A 22,128-nucleotide genomic window follows, 5' to 3' on the forward strand; every position below is an offset into this window, starting at 1 on the left:
GGGCTTGTCCAGGTGAGTAGTCAACGTATGGAAGAAAAAATTCACATAGATAATTTTGATGCAAAAAAATTCAAAGTAAGAAATTAAGCAGCTTTTAAAATTCAGAATCTGATGAGTCTGATTTGCTTCCATAGTCAACACCCGGGGTCTGTTTCACGAAGCAGGTTCAACAAACTCTGAGCGTAACCCTGAACTCTGAGTTGATCTACTCTGAGATAGAAAACTCTGAGTTTCCCTCATTTCAGGGTTAGCAAACTCAGAGTTTTCACTAAACCTGCTTCGTGAAAGGGTAAGTTATGTGTTGAAAGTCATTGAGAGAACTTGGAATTTAACACCTAAATACAAATTGCAATCATTTGCCATATGGTTTTGAGTGGGATTCAAACGCACGCCATGGTTGTGTTCCTTCCCCTTCTTCCCCCTTCTTCCCTCTTCTTTCCCATCTTATACAGACAAATGTTCCCCAGCTGGTTGAGTGGGCGACCCATAAATAGAGGCTATAGTTCCTGATGCAGCAGTCATGGGTTTGAATCCAGCCCATGGCCATTTCCTGCATGTTATTCCCCAACTCTTCTACCTAAGTTTCCCATCTCTCTCTCCACTGTCCTATATATAAAACCCCAAGAACAAAACTTTCAAGGGAAAAAAAGAAGTGCAGTGTAAGCTGGACAAGAGTGAGTGTTTACATTAGTCCAGTGTTCTGGAGAACACCAGAGGTTCTGGATTTTTAGATGTTGACCTAGCTCAGAGTTCACAGTTCTGACTCCTCAAGGAAACAAGCTCCTCCTGAGTCTTTCTGCGTTCTCCTTGATGTTCCTCAGTTTCCGTAGTTGCCAAGTCTGCTTATTGTAAGCGATGTTGGGCTTGTTTTTCTGTAAAGTCACACGCAAATCTCATAAGTTGTGGTTTGCGGGGTTTTGGGCTTGTTTTCTAAAGTGTAGTCGCTTATTTGGGCTTGCTTTGCTGTCTGTTTGAAACCCTCCTGATTATTTCTCAGTTCTCCACAATAAAGCAAAACACGTTAGTTTGTCCTTTTCCAGGACCCGTCCACTCCCCCATTTCCGACAATGAGTGGGAAATAGTGGGGGACGTATGACAAAAGATATAGTAAAGAGTGGGAGAAAGAGAGTGCATTGAAAGACTGGATCCGAGCTCAGGCGGGAGATAGCTCAAAGGTGTTCTGTCGGTTTTGCAAATGTGAGAGACGTGCTAACCATGCAGATTTAATACAGCATGCTGGCACCGAAAAGCATGAATACACTCTGCACCCCGGGCGACCCCTAAGCAGCGACCATGGGTTTGAATCCAGCCCTTTGCTGCAAGTCCTCTCCCCACTTTCCTGTCTCTCTTTCACTATCAATCAAGCCAAACAAGGCCAAAAAATAAAAAGTCCATGAGGCTTACAGAGACTGGTTTCACCACTACAAAACAAACAAATGAGCTAAGATAGCCACTTACTGTTGCTTATGCATATGTTTTTTATTTTAACCAGAGTTTAAAAATTGAAGTTATTCAAAGTTTTTTTTCATTTACTGTCAATTTACTACAAACAAAAATAAATGTATATATTTGTACTAGTGATGGGATGATGATGCCTCAAGGAGTGTATTGACACACTACCCAAACTGTGTTGGCACTGTATTGACACTGTGTTGGTCACTCAATAGTGACCTCTGCAGTAGATCTAAAATCATTGCAGGTAAAAAAAATAAATAAAATAAGATGGAAAAGCTTACACGCTGCAAACCCAACATCAGCCTGTGAAATAATATTTAATCTTTATTTAATTGCTAGTCTTTTGCTGAAAATATGATCTCATCATTGTTTAATTTCATTTGCTCAATTTGTTTGCTGAGTTGAAGTTGTCTATGAGAAGAGTTTTAAATTTGCTTTGTTTGTGTAAATGCTAAAATGAGTTGGTATGTAAAATATAGCAAATTTGTCTACAATAAAATTCAGAGTTCCAATTTTTAACTTATGTATGGATTTTTTTTAACTTAAGTGTTCAATCATACGAAATAACAGACTAAAAATGGATTCATTCATACACTTTTATTGAGGAACAAAAGTTTTTGTAGTGTCTTTGCTCCAAGACGATTTCTCTTCTTGGACATCAGTTCCCCTGCCTTAGAAAAAACTCTCTCACAGGGTACAGATGAGGATGGTGTGCATAAAAATTTAAGTGCGAGTTGATACAGGTGTGGATATGTTTTCTGGTTATTTTTCCAATATTGTAACGGATCTTGTGCTCTGGGTGTGTTGGTTTCAGCCAGGTAGCGTTGGACTTCAACTATGGAACCAGCTGTAGTATTCGAGGTCGAGTTGTTCTCCTCAACCTCCATATCCAGAGGTTTCCAGAGATTGTGCCCTAACAAATATTTTAGAAATAATTCTGTTAGTTGTTAGTTTATTATCACATGACAAACTGCAACAGAAATATACAAACAAACACTAAAAATATGTGTTTTCAGTCTTTGATGATCATGTTGACCACAGCCTCATCCACTGCTTGCTTGTTAGGAACTGCAAGCAAAACGGAAATATTTTGTTTAAAGCGTCTTAAAGTACTGTAATTTTTACCAACAATATTACAGAGTCACACAAAGCCTTTTGAGTGTAATAAACTATTTTTGGAAATTCAAATTTTTGAGAATTTCAACATACCTGGGGTACTCACACGAGTATCTGCCAATTCTTCATTGCCATGCTGAGCTCTATAATGCCTCAGCATTGATGAAGTGCTCTTATTGATGTAAGATAGCTCTGTGGAGCAGAGCCGACACTTCACCTACAATAAAATAGGAAGTTAATCCATCTGAAAACAATCAAACCTCTTACAGAAAAGAGTAGAAACATATTTAATTAAAAAAAACTAACAGTAAACAATGCCCAAAGGAGAAAAAGATTTACCTTATTTGCCGTCAAAAGATCAAAATGATTCCAGACTGGGGAAAACTTCTTCTTATTGGAACGATCCATGAAGTCAGAAGTTGAACAAGGTGAGGTCAAACAGACACAGCAACAATACATGTCAATACAGTTTGTTTCCTTTTAAACACAATTTGGCGCAGCACATCCAATCGACACACTTTCTGTATCGGTCACATGATTTTTTCTTAAAGCGATACACGCACCAATACGGGGTTTCACTCTTGTGTGCTCGGCACAGTGCTGACGCACCAGTGTTGTTCGTCCCATCACTAATTTGTACTGTTGTCAAGACGCATTTCATGTACAAAATGTGGCAGTTCAGCTGTTGGACTTTTTTGGGACTTGTTCAGAGATAGTTGCTTCTTTCTATCGCGAGATCTGGCAACACTACCAACGGCTTCTGGAAGCTTCGATGAGAAACGGCGGGAAGAAAGGAAGGACGACTAGAACATGGAGCCGCTTTTTGAAGGCGAAAGTAACGAGGCTGAGGTGAGGAAGATGGTGTTTTATTCCAGTAAGGTTCAGTAAAGTCTGACTGAGACAAACTGGACTCATTCAGGAGGCTTTATGACGAGCTAGCTAGCTAACGGTCGGAAACAGGCATTAGCTCCGTTAGCTGGGTTAGCATCCGTTAACTAACGTCTGTTCAGACTGCGGCCACAGCCGGTGTTTGTGCTGCTGACAGATGAATTTTAGGACACAGAGTCAACATGTGTGAGAGGCATTCTAGCCGTTAGCTAACTGAGCTCCCTGTCAACTTAGTCAGCTTGACCTAGTTAGCTGTTAGCAGGTTTACAGCCAGGAGGACTCAGCACAAGCTTTGTGCTGCTGAATCACAGTGACAGTTGATTTTGTTGATTGTGGTTAAAATTCATGTAAAGTAAATGGTTCAAACCATATTCAGCTGGAAGGTAAGATGCTAGACTTTACTCTGACACCATCCAGTTAATAGGAAACACTCCACAATTTAACATAGTAGTAGTTTTGCTACAGTTAATATGATTTTAACCTTAACATGTAGGTTGGTCATGTTAATTTCTGTTATTAGATAACATTTTATAGTGTTTTAATATTTTAATTAGTCAGCCAGTATTCTGGATAGAATTAATAGTGTAATTTTTTCTTAGTATTTAATTTTGTGTGGTAAATGTATATATTGCACAATACTGTAGATTCTTAGCCTTAGTGCTTAAACTTGTTTTGTAAATTCATGTGTGTTTAATTCATTACTTTTATCTTTAACGAGTGACTCGACTTGAATATTAATAAAGAGTCTGACATTAAGCTGCTTGTCTGGTAACTAAACGCAGTAGTCTAATGAAATTCATGCAGCTGTTAGCGAGGGCTGAACGATCTGAACAATAATATCATTAACATTTTCTGCCCATTAAATAGTGAATATTTCCTGTGAATGAAAGTGCTGCTTTTCTGCTGATTTGATGCCTACACAGCAGTAAACAGCATCAGTTTGGCTCAATAATCTCAAATGTGTGTTGTCAGATAAAATGATGCAGATGCTTGTTTCTGTTCCAGGATCCTATTTTTAAATCCAAACCAGCAGCTGGAGCAACTTGTGTGTAACATGAAGTACTTTTGAAGAGAAACAGATCAGTTTATCTCTCATTCACGTCATATTTCATTAGTGCTGAACTCCATTCAGAGAGACCGAGTATTTAAATAATGATGGCAGGTAACAATGTGGTCACATTTCCTGACAACAGCTCCACAGTTATTGACTCCTGCTAATATTGTTGTGTGCTTGTTGTGTTTTTAATGCAGTGTGTTTGTTTGCTTCATGCTGTGAATAGTTGAGCTTCCAGTCACATCAGTGTTGCTGGTTGTGAATCCAGACAGTAGAAAGTAGTTTCCAAAGAAAATCCCATTGAACAGCTGTGTATGGCGCTGGATCTCAACGTCTTTCTAAGACCCGTCCCCTACTTTGCTTTCCATTGGCTAGTGGTATTAGTTTGGTTGAGAGCAAAAGCTGCGTTCCCCTCATTCCATTGATAGATGAACTCGATTGGCAATGTAGTCCTGTCTTTTTTTTTTTTTCTTGAGCCAAACGCCGGCGGTGTACGGCAGAAATCCGCATGGTGCTGGAATAGACTGATGGAGGAAATAATGATGGCAGGGAGATAGAGCCATCAAAAATTCCAGCTGGACCACGTGGCATATTCTTATCCTCCTTCCATGTAAATTCCAGTGCAGTAACATAACATGTCACTTAGTAAAATAACATGTTTTTAGTTATTGCCTATTTTCTGTTGTGTATGTTAAAGGGGTCGATATGTAAAGAATTGCAAATGTATCTTATTTTATCAGTAATTATGATCAAATTAAAGGCAAAACAAATGCTATGATATTAAATCACTGTAAACATTAGATAATTCTATTTGCCACTTTATCTCTCTGTTTTTTGTTTTTTTTTAAGATGTATCAAAATGCAAAAGCGATGCAGCAATGCAGCCCCATTTAAAAACATTTGGGTAGTGTTGAAACATTACATTATTTAACAAAAAGTAGTTTAAAAATATTTTTGTGCATCTTTTGTTGAATCCGTTTAAATATATGGGGCTTACCACATACCGTCCTCTCATGCCGCCCTGCCAAGACCTCTGGCCACCCCTTTGCCACCCCATGTCAAATTTTCTAGATCTGCCACTGGAAGGGACAGTGAATCCTCAAACAATCAGTGGATGGAGCACATACCCCCACATTAGTGAGATGTCTGACCCTGATTCGTGGTTGACCTAAATATCGTGTTTTTTTTTAAAAATTTTTGTTTTATTTATTTGATTATTCATTTATTTTGACCAAAGTATCTTCTTTTAAGTAATACTGCAGCGTGCATCCTTGTATCTGGGATCTCAGTCAGCTGCAGACTGAATAGGCTTTCGGCCAATCACAGGGAACCCGACAGAGGCAGCGTGTAATGTGGGGCCTCGTGATTGGCACAGCAGCGATAGGGGCGGGTCCTCCTCTTTGTGTACTGGAGGCTTGGAGGGACTGAGGGCTGAACTACTAAGCCAGATTAGGGGGTTAGCAGGTATGTTGAGCCTAATGTCAGTTTTCAGATCACAAAGGTGACTCTTTTTACCTGGTTAGATCTCCATGGTAACTGATGCTGTGAACCTAGATCTCCATGGTAACTGATGCTGTGGAGCTAGATCTCCGTTGTAACTCATGCTGTGGACCTAGATCTCCATGGTAACTGATGCTGTGGTGCTAGATCTCCGTGGTAACTGATACTGTGGAGCTAACCTCATTGATCCACAGATATGAAAGAAGCTGCAGCACCAACAGACCACCAGCAGATGGTGCTCTGATGCCATGTTTCCACAGGTATCAGCTTCAGGGAGTAAGTGAGTACTTTTACTGGAGTACTGCACAGTGTTGAGCTGCTTGTTCTTTACCATCATCTCCTGCTACGTTCTCCAAGAAAGACTGAACTTTTTACTCCTTTGGTGTTTGAGTTAATGAAAAACAAAACGTGATCTGGTTGTAGAATCTGAAGCGTTAGTCTGAATAAAAGCAGCCGACGTGATTAAGAAGCAGTTAAAATGAGCTCCATGAAGTGAAACATTAAAGTGATCTGAGCACAACTGAGGACAGGAAGTTGATGAATGTTCAGTGTGAGTGTAAATGTCATGTGATGTGTGTGTGCACTGTGTTGTGTGTGCGAGTGTTTAATGGTTGAAAGCTGATGAGCAGCAGGCTGAGCTCAGACATAAAGTGGACTGTGAGGCCACACAGCGACTGTTTGTGGTGGAGACGGCTGAACTTCAGGCCCATAAAGACGGTGAACAGCTCTGGATGTCATACTGCATCACAGCTTTGGTGTCACTCTGCAGAGCTTAAGTTCACTGATGACACCTGAGAGAGTTTGATCCTAAAAAGTGAGTGAAAACATGTTTATCAAGTGATGGCGTTCTACTTTCAGTGTTGGAACAACTGCAGCAACAACAACGTGTCTCTGATCAATCGGTCCAGAACACTGTTAGTAAATGTGTCTTCAGCTGAGCAACATCAGAACATGTGTTGAAGGCAGGTCTCCCCAAATCTATCTGGAGTTATCTGTAGTCATGTGATTTCTAGGAAACAAAGGAGGAGCAGCTCTGAGTGACTCGAGAAAGGAATGAGGAAATGAACGGTTCAGACTCCATTTTACAGTCGACAGAGGAGGACAACAAGGTGAGAGTTAGTTTAACATTATTATTATTCTGCTGTCAGAAAACGTTATTTCTTTTCTTGGTGTTTTTATATCACAGGAGTGTTTTAATACTGACTGCTGAGGAAGCTTTTTATCTGCTGAATGATCTTTACTGAAAACTGGTTCACTTTCTCTTCTACATTTTAAAACCAGACAGATATTTATAGATCTCAGTGACTAAAGGTCGGTTGGTGCAGCAGAGAACCAGGTCCAGAAGAAGGAAACACTGTTGGGGTTCACCTTGATAAACTGGGATCTCAAAGTATTTCCAGCACTTTGTGTGACAGTTTTCCAACATAAATGAAGAGTTTGACGTGTTAGAGATCAACCGCAGATGCTGTTTGAGCAACATTTGGATTTATTATCAGAGGTGAAATATAACAAGGAAAGAGGAAACACAACTTTTCAGTTTTCTCTCTGAGGACTTTTTTCAGATTTCACTTCTGTGGACAAAGAAATGAAGACAAATCTAAACTTGTCTGTTACTTTGACTTATATTTCCTGAGCTCTCAGTCAGTGTTGCTGGTTTTCCTTTCAGAGTGACTGAAGTCCTCAAGATGAGTGATTCTGAGGAGGAGGAGATTCCAGACTCCAGTCGTCAGTCTATGAAGAGTGACTGGTCCAGAGATAATCCTCCGTGGTTCAGTAATGAACCTGAACCCTCAGACACAAAGTAAAAAAACATCTACAAACCTTGAAACCTTATTTAGTTCTTAGATCTCTGTAACTAAAGGTCTGTTGGTGCAGCAGAGAACCAGGCCCAGAAGAAGGAAACACTGTTGGGATTCACCTTGATAAACTGGGATCTGAAAGTATTTCCAACACTTTGTGACAGTTTTCCAACATAAATGAAGAGTTTGACGTGTCAGAGATCAACTGCAGACGTTTGGATTTGTTAGCAGAGGTGGAATACAATGAGTCAGGAAACACAATATTCAATAATGAAGTTTGTAAATGCAGTAAAGAGAATCAGTGAAGGACTTCATGTGGTGGTCAGATGGATCCTGCAGTGAGATGTGATGTTTGCTGTTGTTACAATAATGAACAAACAGACAGTTTTCCTTGTTAAAATCCACCTGACCTGATAGAAAACTCTCAGTTTGGACTAGAAGCACAGACATACCAGCAGGTATTTGATACAGTCAAGATTTATTTAGGTTTTTAGTAGTACTGGGCAACGACTAAAATGTGTAATCGTGATTAATCGCTTGATACTCTGCGATTAATTGCATTGTTGTGCATAAAATTAAATAATGAATTTGAAAGTAGTGTATTCTGCACTTTTAAAAATATTGCTACATGAACAACGGACTTTGACAATAATAACAATTTTTAAAAAATTGCATTAATGCATGTTAAAATAGTTGTCTACGTTAATTAAGTAATGCTTTAATGTGTTAATAATGCGTTCACGTGCCCAGCCCGACTTTTTAGTGAATTTCTTTCATTTCACAGTTGAGGGTTCAAATTGACTCTGATATCAGAAAATCTATCAGTGATTAATGTGATCAGAAACATATTTGTGTTTGCAGAGTTCAGAACCACAGACGGAGAAAAGAGTCTGCAGCCTTCAGCTGTCTGTCCATGAAGAGTGACTGGTCCAAAGGAGAACCTCCAGACTTCAGTAAAGAACCTGAACCCTCAGACACAAAGTAAGAAAGTGTTTCTGCTGTAAAGTGACCTGATGGAAGATGAAGGTTTTAGGATGAAGGAAGATGTTCTGCTGAAACAGTCACACAGTGGTCATAATGCAGAACTTTCAGACTGAGATGGATCCTGGTCTGGGTTTTAGAAGCAGAAGTTCTGAAGGTGTTTCTGTGGTAAAACACCTGAAAACCTGGATTTCACAATTTACAGCCAATATTCAAACATCTTCAGGCCAGTGTTGAAGCCACTGTAAAGATTTTCAGTGTGTGAAAGAATGTTCTCCAGATGTGCAGTTGATGTTGTGGTTGGTCTTCATTGGTTCCTGGTTCTAATGATCCAGATGTTTGAAATGAAAGCTGAACACTGTGTGTCTGAGGCTGCTGCTCTGTCACAGTTTTTACATTATTTCTACTCTGAGTTCAAAGTGAACTGGGCCGAGCTGAGCTGATCAAAGCGAGTGTAAACCAGTGAAGAACAGAAGCAGCTGTCTGTGATGGAAGCTGTTACTGTGAAGCTGCTGCACAAAGTGTTGAGTTTGTATTAACAGCAAACTGCAGGCAGATCAGTCAGAGTTTAATCAGACAGCTGATGGGAAAAGAATTCACTGGAATTAATAATTAAAGGAAGCAGCTTTTTTATGAGCAGCTAAACTCAGAACAGTAGCCTCACTTTTCCTGTTGTCTTCTGCACTGTGGTGTCAGATGTGGATGTTTTTCTCCAAATGATCTGAGTGATGAATAAATGTGTTGGCAGAGTGATGAAGAGGAGGAGAGTTTGTGTGGAGGAGCAGCCGTCCTGCTGTGCTCGGTGTCAGGACGTCCTGAAGGATCCAGTCTCTAGCAGCTGTGGACACTGGTTCTGCAGACCGTGCATCAGCTCATACTGGGACCAGTCTGCTCCATCAGGACACTCCTCCTGTCCCCAGTGTGGAAAAAGATCCAGAACCAGAGGTGGACTGCAGACAGTCAGTCAGAGCAGCTGTAGACAAAGTAAGACTGAACATCTGCTGGTGGACTGATGTGTGGAACCTGACCTTGTTGTTGTGTTGTGTTGTCCAGACATGAAAGATGTTTGTGTTTGTTGAGTCTGATTGTTTGTCTGGTCTGTGATCAGGTGTTGGTCTGCAGGAGGTTCTGCAAGAACATAAGATGAGTCTGAGGAGGAGATGTGAACATGTGACTGAAGGAAGTGATGAAGCAGGAGGTGGAACCCTCCTGAACAGGATCTACACTGAGCTCTACATCACAGAGGGACATAGTGGAGAGGCTGATGTCCAACATGAGGTGAGGCAGCTGGAGACAGCTTCCAAGAAGAGCCTCCATGACACTCCCATCAGGTGCCAGGACATCTTCAAAGCCTTACCTGAGCAGCAGAGAGCCATCAGAGTGGTCCTGACCAACGGCGTGGCTGGCATCGGAAAAACCTTCTCAGTGCGGAAGTTCACTCTGGACTGGGCAGAGGGCGGAGAAAACCAAGACGTCAGTGTGGTGGTGGTGCTTCCGTTCAGGGAGCTGAACTTGATCAGAGATGAGCAGCACAGTCTTCTCACGCTGCTCCATCTTTTCCATCCAACATTACAGAAGGTGACGGCAGAGCAGCTGGCTGTCTGTAAACTTTTGTTCATCTTTGATGGTCTGGATGAAAGCAGACTTTCACTGGATTTCACCAACAGGGAGGTTGTGTCTGACGTCAGCCAGAAGTCATCGCTGGACATTCTGCTGACAAACCTCATGGAGGGGAATCTGCTTCCCTCGGCTCTGGTCTGGATCACTTCCCGCCCTGCGGCAGCCAATCAGATCCCTCCTAAACATGTGGACAGGTTAACAGAAGTACGAGGCTTCACCGACGGCCAGAAGGAGGAGTACTTCAGGAGGAGGTTCAGTGATGAAGAGCGCTCCAGCACAATCATCTCCCACATGAAGACATGCAGGAACCTCCACATCATGTGTCGACTCCCAGTGTTCTGCTGGATCACTGCTACAGTTCTGGAGCACATGTTGACCACAGAGCAGAGAGGAGAGCTGCCCAAGACCATGACTGACATGTTCTCACACTTCCTGCTGGTTCAGACCCAGAGGAAGAAGAACAAGTACCATGAGGGACATGAGACGAGCCCACAGGAGCTGACGGAGGCTGACAGGGAAGTTCTTCTGAAGCTGGGGAGGCTGGCCTTTGAACATCTGGAGAAAGGAAACATCATGTTCTACCAAGAAGACCTGGAGCAGTATGGTCTGGATGTGACAGAGGCCTCGGTGTTCTCAGGAGTTTGTACACAGATCTTCAGAAGAGAGTGTGTGATGTTCCAGAAACCAGTCTACTGCTTTGTTCATCTGAGCATTCAGGAGTTTCTGGCTGCAGTCTACATGTTCCACTGTTACACCAACAGCAACACTGAGGTGCTGGAGAAGTTCCTGGGAGAAAAGCGGAATGATCTTTATCTTGGTGATGTTTATGGTGATAAGGATCACACAGACATCTCATCCCTGGATGTTTTCCTGGACAGGGTCATGAAAAAATCCCTCAGAAGTAGAAATGGTCACCTGGACCTGTTTGTTCGCTTCCTTCATGGCCTCTCTGTGGACTCCAACCAGAGACTCTTAGGAGGTCTGCTGGGTCGGACAGAGAACCGTCCAGAAATGATCCACAAAGTTGTCAACAACCTGAAGACAAAAAACAGTTATGGAATGTCTCCAGACAGAAGCATCAACATCTTCCACTGTCTGATGGAGATGAAGGATCTCTCAGTACATCAGGAGATCCAAGAGTTCCTGGAGTCAGAGAACAGATCAGAGAAGGAACTCTCTGATATCCACTGCTCAGCTCTGGGCTACATGCTGCAGATGTCAGTGGAGGTTCTGGATGAGTTGGACCTAAACAAGTACAGAACATCATTGGAGGGAAAATGGAGGCTGATTCCAGCTGTGAGGAACTGCAGAAAGGCTGGGTGAGTCCAGATGTGATGAACTTGATCAGTCAGTGTAGATCAGTAGTTCAGTTCTTCAGATGTTCTCACTGTTCCACTTGTTTATTTCAAACACCACATGTCAGCTGTGTTTAGTCTCAGATGTTCTTCAGCTGCTTCAAACGCTGTGAAAATGTAGATTTGTCATTTTCTTTTGTTTAAAGCTGATAAATGAATGAAGACAGTTTTTCTATTTAATTCTAATAATTGTTCCATCAGACAGTTTTTTCTTCTGAGGTTCTTCCTTTGGCTGATGGAGGAAACATGCAGATCTGCTGAAACTCATGAAGAACTGTAGAGGTTCTTTATGTGGAAGCATTTTACAGTTTTCAGTGACGCAGTAAAGTTATTTTCACATGAGGAGGTTCTGAAATCTTTTCTAATCAGACCGTCAGATTTTACCAGATTATTTCACTTCTCTTTAGAGTTTAACATCAGATTTGTGTCATTAACAAACATTTCTGAAGTCTGATAGAAATGATTGAAGGAATTAGTGCTGCCACTGATGTGAACTGAATTATAATTTGTCTGAATCCTTAGTTTTTATTTCACATTATTTTTGGTTTTATCTGATTAAACTATATTGTTCTTTGTTATCAGTGTTACATGTCATATTCAGTTTTTTTGCCTTTAAAAGACTCCGAAATAATTATTGAAAAGTTCTGAATTCATAAATAAATATTGTGAAGATTAAACATAACTTTATCTGACAGTGATGAGATGATATTGATGCAGTAACAGTGATTTGGTTTCTCATGTGGAGAATAATCCTGAGATCAGTGAAGTGATTGAGTCACTTGTCCAACAGTTTCTATCTAAAGCTTGTTAACGTGGACATGAGGCTCCGTAAACTACTGATCATACAAAGACTGACGCTGCAAAGTGTTGAACTGAGTCATGGAGCATTTTATTGATCTCAAACCAAATCAATCAAATCTAAGCCTTTATTGTCATTGTCTGACAGTGCAACGAATTGGGAGCGCTGCTCCACCTATGTCAACATAAATATAATAATAAATAAAATATATGAGATTAGTGGAGTTGTCATGGAAAATATTTACAGTGGGTAACTAGTTATTGCACAGATTTCATTAATATTGCATGAATTAAGTTGTTTGCATAGTTTTTGTTCAATGAGTGATTGTCTTCAGAGCTCTGATGGCTTTAGTGAAGAAGCTCCTCTGAGTCTGTTTTTTCGGGTTTTGTGAGATCTCTAGCGCCGGCCAGAGGGCAACAGGTTGAACAGGTGGTGTCCAGGGTGAGATGGAGTACAGTTGTTAACACGCTTGGTAGAAGTCCTGAAAACTTCGTTGAAGTGGGCGAGCTGCTGTTTGTTTATAATAGTGAGCAAAAGACTAAGTGCTGTGCTAACGTTAGCATCAAATGGGATGTAAACAGCTGTCACAATGACAACCGTTAGCTTCTTCAGTAGATAAAAAAGGTCTGCATGAGACTGGCAGAACCTCTAAATCAAGAGAACAGTGTGTGTCAATGATCCTGCTGTTAGGACAGCAGTCATTGTGGATGTTAACACAGAGCCCTTTGCTTCTGTCTTGCTGGTGTAGCGTGCTGTCAGCTAGCTGAGCTGCAGCGTCAGGGATACTCGGGAGAAGCCACATCTCCATAATGAAGATAACATTGGATTTCCAGATAAAGCTGTTGGTGACGATCTGTAGCTCCAGTTCATCCATTTTGTGGGTGATGGATCTGGCGTTGGTCAGGAAGATGCTCGGTAGCGATGGCCTGTGTGGTTGTTTCCGTAGCCTAACATCAAGACCCGACCGGCATCCTCGCTTCTGCTTCCTCTCCCTCCAACATCTTCATCACTTGCTGAGCAGACTGACCAACCACGGAGATCCTACGGTGGTCTCACTGTGTCCTCTGGAATATCGTGCGAGTGCTGATATTCACTATTCATGGATAAATTGTACCTGAAGACAAGGTCAATTAAAGCCCCCATGGCTATAGGTGAAAGTTGCCTTAGAAAAGTCTATAAACAACAACCAAATAATGAAAAAAGAATAAGCACCGGACTGGAGAGAATAGAGCTGCTGCACCCATGCATGCAGCCATCTAGAGTCCTGAATCCTGATCTGAACTCAGGCATTGAGTTCATAGAGGGAAGTCGTGTTCCAGAGTCCAGATTTGACATCTTTCCTGATATTCAGTTCCTCAGAGAGAAACTCTGGTGTTTTCTGTCTTGATGCTGCAGAGAAGAGTCGTATCAGGAAATGTTCAGAGGTGTGAATATATCAGAGCAGAATGTAGAAGTCAGACTGTTTGTAGAGATGTGATTGACACAAAGCTCAGAGTTGTGTTTTTAATCCTACAAACCCCGATAACAAGTTTGTGAGACATTATGGTGGAAATAAATCAACTTTACTTGCTTGCTCTTTGTGTTTGTGCTGAAGAAGTTTTTCAGAGTCTCACAAAAGAACGTTGAAGAGAAAAGTTGACTCAGTCGTTGGCCGTCACATCAAAATATTTCCTGATGTTTATTTATTTATATATTTTTATATATATATATATATATATATATATATATATATATATATATATATTTTTTTTTTTCCAGTTTTATCAAATTTTTAATGATGGGTACAATTCACATGTGCCAGCATGTGCACAGTATTGTCATCGTTCGTTTTTCTGAAGACGATTTCCCATCCAGAAAGTAAAACAAAATACAATAAAATAAATGGAAACATGAACATATTTTTGAACATTAGGGAGTGACAATTACATTGTCTTTAAGTTTTTAGACTCAAAATTAAATTGGGCTTTTTAATTTTTATGTACGCAACCCACTTTCCCAGCATGCTACAAACCAATCTTGTTTTTGATTTACAAACGCTGTCATCTCTTCGATTTTATAAATATCCAGTGTTATATCCCACCATGCTGACATGGTGGGGATATCCTGCGATAGCCATTTCTTAGTTATCGATTTCTTACTTGTAACCAACAAAACACTCATTAGATATTTATCCTTTTTTCTCCAGTCCTCTGGTAAACATCTAAAATAAACAGTTTTTATTCCAAATGGAATTACACATTTAAAAATGTCTTGCAGTACTCCATGAACATCTTTCCAATACTGTCTAATAAGTGGGCAGTCCCATAGGATGTGAAAATGGTTTGCACGTTGGTCTCCACACTTTATCCAACAGATAAGAGGAGTTCTATCATAGTGTGTTTTTTGACATGGAGTGATGAACTATCTTATCAAGGTTTTCCATCCATATTCCTTCCATCTCTGTGATTTTGTGCATTTCCACTGGAGTTTCCATATTGCAGTCCATTCCTCCTCTGATATAGTCATCCCTCCTTCTTTTTCCCACATTGTCTTTACATGTTCAGTGGAATGACACTTAGGATTCCTCAGACATTTATACAAAATTGAAATTGGCTTCTTATTCGTTTTCCCATCATATGAATTTCTAAACAATTTCAGTAAGTCTATGTTACTCTCTGACACTGTATCTACTTTTGCTTCTATATAATGATGTATTTGTAAATATTGGTAAAAGTCTTGTTTTTCCAGTGCATATATCCTGATGTTTATATTAATGATGTTCAGGTGTGATGTTGTCCAGTGATTAGTTTCATTTGTGTAGCGTTTGACAGCAGACTGTAAATGTTGAGTGATGGAGGTGAATCTGACAGCAGCAGGTTCACAGCAGAAACATCATCTTTCAACTGGAAATGTTCACTGAGCACAACTCAGTCACAATATCCTGAGTCGCAGTAAAAACAGGACAGAAAATGTTCTTCTGATCCAGATGTTCTCCTGAGAACTTTGTGAAGTCAGACGTGGGATCAGATCACTCTGACAGACCATGGACAGTATGGAAGCCTGAATGGAACTCGTCTTCTGTCCTCCATCTGCAGATGAAACCAAAGAAACATTCAATGTGTGCAGGTGTGAGAGAGGCTGATGAGAATTCAGTTTGGCAGACAGAGAAGATCAGCAGAACCACTGATGTGAAGAACTAAATTGTCCAACAGGACCAGTCCAAATGTTCCACTATCAAATGCATGGAGGAAATATAAAGTGTCCTCTTTCATTATAACACGTTTTGTCATTTATGTCTCATTACAGACTTTCTGACTGTGGACTCTCAGAGAGTCACTATGAAGTCGTGGCCTCAGCTCTGAAGTCCAACCCCTCCCATCTGACAGAACTGGACCTGAGTAGAAACGAGAACCTGCCAATTTCAGGAGTGAAGCATCTTTGTGATGGACTGCAGAATCCAAACTGTAAACTGGAGACTCTCAGGTCAGTTCACTGTTGATCATTCATCAATATTTTCAATTTAAATCCTTCACTGAAGTTTGAAGTTTTCATTGATACATTTTTAGGATTTTCCTGAAAACGTGAAGATGTTTGAGATTGTTGAAGTGTGAATGAATCCCCTGATCAGCTGATTGCAGAGTTCCAAGATGGAGGACAGAATCCACAGTCCTGCTGTGTGTCTGAATGTGAAGCTGATGTGAAAGTGATGTGAGGCTTCAGCAGTCTGACTTCCACAGATCCAGTCAGTATGTTTGTGTTTCCACAGTGTTTGTGCTGAGCTGCAGTGGAGCCTCAGGAAGTCAAAGAGGAGTTCAGTTGTCAACAGTCTGGAGGTCGATTAGTGTCAGTCAGAAGCTGAAGCTTGATGTTAGTGTGAGCTGAGCTGATGAAGTGATTCCTTCCAGTGGAGTTGTGTTAGGAAGAGAGCAGTGGACAGTCAGTGTGGACAGCAGGAATCAGAATCCCTCTGGAATGTACAGATGACATGTGACTGTTGTTGGAAGACACACTGGAAGATTTGAATGAGACAAAGCTATGAAGCTGATTTCCACAGAAGAAGAAGGTGATGGAATAAATGAAAGAATGAGGAGATTTGATGTTGATCCTGTAATGAGAGAGTGGACTGAGGTCAGCAGATGTTATTGATGTGTGGACATGAATATGTGGATGAATGTTGAGCTGACATGTGGATGATGTGTGTAGAAGGCTGACATGATGATGATTATTCTTTTTTCAGATTGGAGGAATGCAGTTTGTCAGAGATCAGCTGTGATTCTCTGGTCTCAGCTCTGAAGTCCAACCCCTCCCATCTGGAACATCTGGACCTGAGCAGGAACAAGCTGCAGGATTCAGGAATAAAACATCTGAGTGGTTTTCTGGAGAGTCCAGACTGCATCCTGAAGACTCTGAGGTCAGACATCATGTTTTCTTTGTGTGCTGAGATGAATCAGATGTAAAGTTGTGGTGACACTAAACTGCAACAATCAGGCTGATATTCTACTGATCCACACTGAGGATCTTCATGGTAACGTCTGTTTTCTTCTTCTCTGCTTTAGTCCTTTGACTGTAGCAGAGAAATGTTGAGCTGCACATTTGAAAGCTCAATAAAAGCAGAAAAATCCTCCAGTGAATAATTGACTGTGAAACTCTGACACACGTGATCTTCAGCTCAGATCTGATCTCATGTTTTTCTATAATTCACATTGAAACCAGGCAGCAACTCAGGATTATTTTCTACTTTATTTTCCTTTCAGTGATTGAAATAAAGTCTAAAAGGTAAAAAGAGTGAAAAATGTTGATCCCACTTTGTCAGAGTTGAAGGTGATGTCTTCAAATATCTGGTTTTGTTCCAGCAACAGTCCAAAAGCACAAATATTGAGTTGAGTGTGACAGAAAGCAGAAAGAGTTGACAGTGGACAGACTGGAACCAGTTTGGTGTTTTACTGGATAAATGACTGAAACCATGATGGAAATGTTTCTGATGTTTTGTTCATGGACTCATCAAACTGTGGACTGATAGTTTGAGCTGTAATTGAAGCTGTTTTTCATCCTGAGAGACAGAAACTAATATTCAGCATCTGCTGGTTCAACTCTTGGATGAAATCATGTGATGTTTGAGTGAAATGTTGAAATCCAAGATGCAGCCATTTGATTTAGCTGCTGATGAAATGTGAAGCTGATCCATGAGTTGTTGAATGAGCAGAAAATCCAGCAGCAAAAGTTGACAGTTGATGAACAGTTGAAGTCATTTATCAGGAGCAATGGGAAGATTTTCTGCTTGAGTTTCTGCTGATTTTCTTCTTTTCTCTGGTTTGTGTGATTTGAAAGTGAAGATGTTTGAGAAAACAGTTTGAAGACGTTACCTGGTCCTCTGAAAACTGTGATGGATACTTTCCACTATCAGTGACAGATGGATCAATAATGAAATCATGTGAATGTACAGACCTGATTGAAACGTCTCCATGGTTCCAGAACATGAAGATATTTCAGAGTCTGGAGCCTCATTTTGTCCACGTTTCCTTCTTGTGTGTTTGTGTGACTGTGAGCAGAAAGTGAAATAAATGTCAGAGTGTTTTTCCTGGTGTTTGTTGCTCAGCATGAGTTTGTGTGGATGGAGCCAGTGGTGGAGCTGCAGAGTTTCAGAGCTGAAGTCACTCCGTCTTTATTGAAGCAGCAGCAGCAGCAGCATGTTGTGATTAATATTAATGAGAGCTCTTCTTCACTGGTTGTGTTGGACTGTTTGAAGCTGCATCCTGTTGGCTTCAGCTGTTTGGAGTTTCCATTTTGTAAAGTTGGACATTGTGAAGCTTGTTCAGCTCTGAACTCATGATGAAACTCTGAATGATTTCAATCAGGAACTTTGTCTCCTCACCTCACATCTTTTATTCTTTATACAGATTGGAGTTTTGCAGGTTGTCAGAGATCAGCTGTGATTCTCTGGTCTCAGCTCTGAAGTCCAACCCCTCCCATCTGGAACATCTGGACCTGAGCAAGAACAATCTGCAGGATTCAGGAGTGAAACATCTGTGTGGTTTTCTGGAGAGTCCAGACTGCAGCCTGAAGACTCTGAGGTCAGACATCATGTTTTCTTTGTGTGCTGAGATGAATCAGATGTAAAGTTGTGGTGACACTAAACTGCAGCCATCAGGTTGATATTCTACTGATCCACACTGAGGATCTTCATGGTAACATCTGTTTTCTTCTTCTCTGCTTTAGTCCTTTGACTGTGGCAGAGAAATGTTGAGCTGCACATTTGAAAGTAAGACTAAATATATGATTTTTAGTTGTAAAAGGAAAGACATCGATGTAACATTGTTTATACAAGGATCAGAGATTGAAAGGACACACGAGATTAAGTTTTTAGGTGTAATGATTGATGAACAGTTGACATGGAAATCCCACATAGAGCATGTAAAAACAAAGGTATCCCAAACCATAGCTGTGTTACATAAAGTCAAAGAATCTCTGAATAAGAGTGCTTTGTTTCTGTTGTATAACTCACAGATTGTTCCATATCTGACCTATTGTATTGAAGTGTGGGGAAGTGCTTGTAAAACCTACATTGAACCAATTTTCCTTTTGCAGAAACGCACCATTCGAGTTGTAAATGGAAGTGGGTACAGGGCCCATACAAATCCAATATTTATACAATTAGAAACATTAAAATTTAATGAATTGGTAGAATATAACCTCCTCAAAACTATGTATAAAGCTCACCAAAAGTATTACCAGACAACTTACTAAACAGATTCAAAAAGAGAGAAAGTAGATACAAATTAAGAGGAACTGAAGTTTTTTCAACACCAGAGTTTAGAACAAAACCAAAGGAAAGATGTATCTCAGTTCAAGGAGTCAGTCTGTGGAACAATCTAGATGAGAAAATTTAAACTTCCAAGTCCATTTTTATTTTTAAGATAAGTCTAAAAGCTTCATTACTGAAAAAATATGACACTGCTGTGTAGCAGCAAACTTGCTTTATGGTTTTGCTGAATTTATTGATGAAAGATGGCTGTGTTCAACAGCGTAATTTGACAATGACTTGTCAATGATTTTATGTTGATAGGGGGCAGACCTTATAAGTATTTTACTTCCTTCTGCCACCCTTTCATTCAAATATTTTTCTTTTTTTGTATATGTATGTATGTTGTATTTGTTTTTGGTGAATGAATGAAACAAACAAACAAAGGTCAAAAAAAGCAGAAAAATCCTCCAGTGAATAATTGAGTGTGAAACTCTGACACACGTGATCTTCAGCTCAGATCTGATCTCATGTTTTTCTATAATTCACATTGAAACCAGGCAGCAACTCAGGATTATTTTCTACTTTATTTTCCTGTCAGTGATTGAAATAAAGTCTAAAAGGTAAAACAGTGAAAAATATTGACCTCACTTTGTCAGAGTTGAAGGTGATGTCTTCAAATGTCTGGTTTTGTTCCAGCAACAGTCCAAAAGCCCAAATATTGAGTTGAGTGTGACAGAAAGCAGAAAGAGTTGACAGTGGACAGACTGGAACCAGTTTGGTGTTTTACTGGATAAATGACTGAAACCATGATGGAAATGTTTCTGATGTTTTGTTCATGGACTCATCAAACTGTGGACTGATAGTTTGAGCTGTAATTGAAGCTGTTTTTCATCCTGAGAGACAGAAACTAATATTCAGCATCTGCTGGTTCAACTCTTGGATGAAATCATGTGATGTTTGAGTGAAATGTTGAAATCCAAGATGCAGCCATTTGATTTAGCTGCTGATGAAATGTGAAGCTGATCCATGAGTTGTTGAATGAGCAGAAAATCCAGCAGCAAAAGTTGACAGTTGATGAACAGTTGAAGTCATTTATCAGGAGCAATGGGAAGATTTTCTGCTTGAGTTTCTGCTGATTTTCTTCTTTTCTCTGGTTTGTGTGATTTTGAAAGTGAAGATGTTTGTGTTTGAGAAAACAGTTTGAAGACGTCACCTGGTCCTCTGAAAACTGTGATGGATACTTTCCACTATCAGTGACAGATGGATCAATAATGAAATCATGTGAATGTAGAGTCCTGATTGAAACGTCTCCATGGTTCCAGAACATGAAGATATTTCAGAGTCTGGAGCCTCATTTTGTCCACGCTTCCTTCTTGTGTGTTTGTGTGACTGTGAGCAGAAAGTGAAATAAATGTCAGAGTGTTTTTCCTGGTGTTTGTTGCTCAGCATGAGTTTGTGTGGATGGAGCCAGTGGTGGAGCTGCAGAGTTTCAGAGCTGAAGTCACTCCGTCTTTATTGAAGCAGCAGCAGCATGTTGTGATTAATATTAATGAGAGCTCTTCTTCACTGGTTGTGTTGGACTGTTTGAAGCTGCATCCTGTTGGCTTCAGCTGTTTGGAGTTTCCATTTTGTAAAGTTGGACATTGTGAAGCTTGTTCAGCTCTGAACTCATGATGAAACTCTGAATGATTTCAATCAGGAACTTTGTCTCCTCACCTCACATCTTTTATTCTTTATTCAGATTGGAGAAATGCAGTTTGTCAGAGATCAGCTGTGATTCTCTGGTCTCAGCTCTGAAGTCCAACCCCTCCCATCTGGAACATCTGGACCTGAGCTACAACAACCTGCAGGATTCAGGAGTGAAACATCTGAGTGCTTTTCTGGAGAGTCCAGACTGCAGCCTGAAGACTCTGAGGTCAGACATCATGTTCTCATCTTTGGGTGAATGTTGCATTTTTCCCATCAGTTTGAATGACTGGTGTGAATCATCCAAACAGTTTTTGTTTTTAAATGTAGCAGGGAGTCATAAAGTCTAGACTCAGTCCAGAGTCAAAGCTAAAGTGTCCTTAAAGTTCTCTGTGCTGAGCTGATAGAAGTCAGTGAGTAGAATAATCTCCTCACCTGTCAGCACCTGTTGTGTGTCACATCACTGCAACACTTTAAGTGGAACCTCACGAGTGGCACTTTTCTGTCCTCACTAGGATGTAGAGCTCTCTAGCTTGACAGATAGTTAAACAGGTCCTTTAAATAAACACCCCTCAGTCAGCAGGTACGTTCAGGTTGTTTACTTGCAGGAGCACTGTGAAACTGCAATACAAAAATGACAAAATAAAAGATTACAGACTGTTTGTTTCATACCAACAAACATTAAATCAGTTATTACTACGTACAATACAAATAAACCCAAATATGTCCTGAAATCAGGAAGTAACAGATAAGTAAGAAACCGCTGATTAGCTTCATGCTAACTTAATATCGAAAACGCCATAGACCGGCGAGTGTATTAGCAGCGCTCCCGTTTTTGACTTCATTACACAAACTACGAACTGTACAAACGACCATCACAGTTAAGTTACAACTAAAATATAACTGTCACTTACAGACATATGCTCTGTAGGGGTCAACACAAGAAAAGTGAACCATGAACAGAAGACAACCGTCGACTTCTGACCTTTGGTAGAAAGACAAACCAACTATGGCAAGCCCGTATGAACAACAAAGGCATAGCACAGTAAACAGTCGTCTTCATCTCTTAAAGGGGAGACACAAGCACACACTCTCTCCTTCATCCTTTCCAGCATTTGGAGCTGAGAGATGACTGAAGTAAAGACAGTGTCTTT

General features: G+C 40.4%; 1 protein-coding gene and 1 long non-coding RNA gene across 12 annotated transcripts in view; one reads left to right on the plus strand and one right to left on the minus strand.

The window, feature by feature from the left end:
- Positions 1–2,033: 2,033 nt before the first annotated feature.
- On the minus strand, positions 2,034–3,258 carry LOC118470689 (uncharacterized). The gene is made up of 3 exons (XR_004847813.2): positions 2,911–3,258; positions 2,665–2,788; positions 2,034–2,523 (listed from the first exon to the last, which is right to left on the minus strand). It is a non-coding gene; the product is annotated as an uncharacterized LOC118470689 (long non-coding RNA).
- The window catches only part of LOC111586545 (NACHT, LRR and PYD domains-containing protein 14), a 38,017-nt gene continuing 19,079 nt past the window's right edge, over positions 3,191–22,128 (plus strand). For 9 of the 11 annotated variants that reach the window (XM_055006978.1, XM_055007015.1, XM_055007021.1 and 6 more), the window contains exons 1-10: positions 3,191–3,420; positions 7,027–7,122; positions 7,680–7,814; positions 8,674–8,793; positions 9,542–9,777; positions 9,902–11,732; positions 15,853–16,029; positions 16,784–16,957; positions 18,444–18,617; positions 21,030–21,203. In XM_055006978.1, coding sequence (XP_054862953.1) covers positions 7,699–7,814; positions 8,674–8,793; positions 9,542–9,777; positions 9,902–11,732; positions 15,853–16,029; positions 16,784–16,957; positions 18,444–18,617; positions 21,030–21,203 — 3,002 coding nt within the window. In that variant the 5' untranslated portion in view covers positions 3,191–3,420; positions 7,027–7,122; positions 7,680–7,698. The remainder of the gene's footprint in view (positions 3,421–7,026; positions 7,123–7,679; positions 7,815–8,673; positions 8,794–9,541; positions 9,778–9,901; positions 11,733–15,852; positions 16,030–16,783; positions 16,958–18,443; positions 18,618–21,029; positions 21,204–22,128) is intronic. The other 2 variants (XM_055007028.1, XM_055007031.1) reach the window with 1 other exon arrangement.

This window comes from Amphiprion ocellaris, chromosome 3 (genome assembly GCF_022539595.1).
Source record: "Amphiprion ocellaris isolate individual 3 ecotype Okinawa chromosome 3, ASM2253959v1, whole genome shotgun sequence".
Taxonomy (NCBI): domain Eukaryota; kingdom Metazoa; phylum Chordata; class Actinopteri; family Pomacentridae; genus Amphiprion; species Amphiprion ocellaris.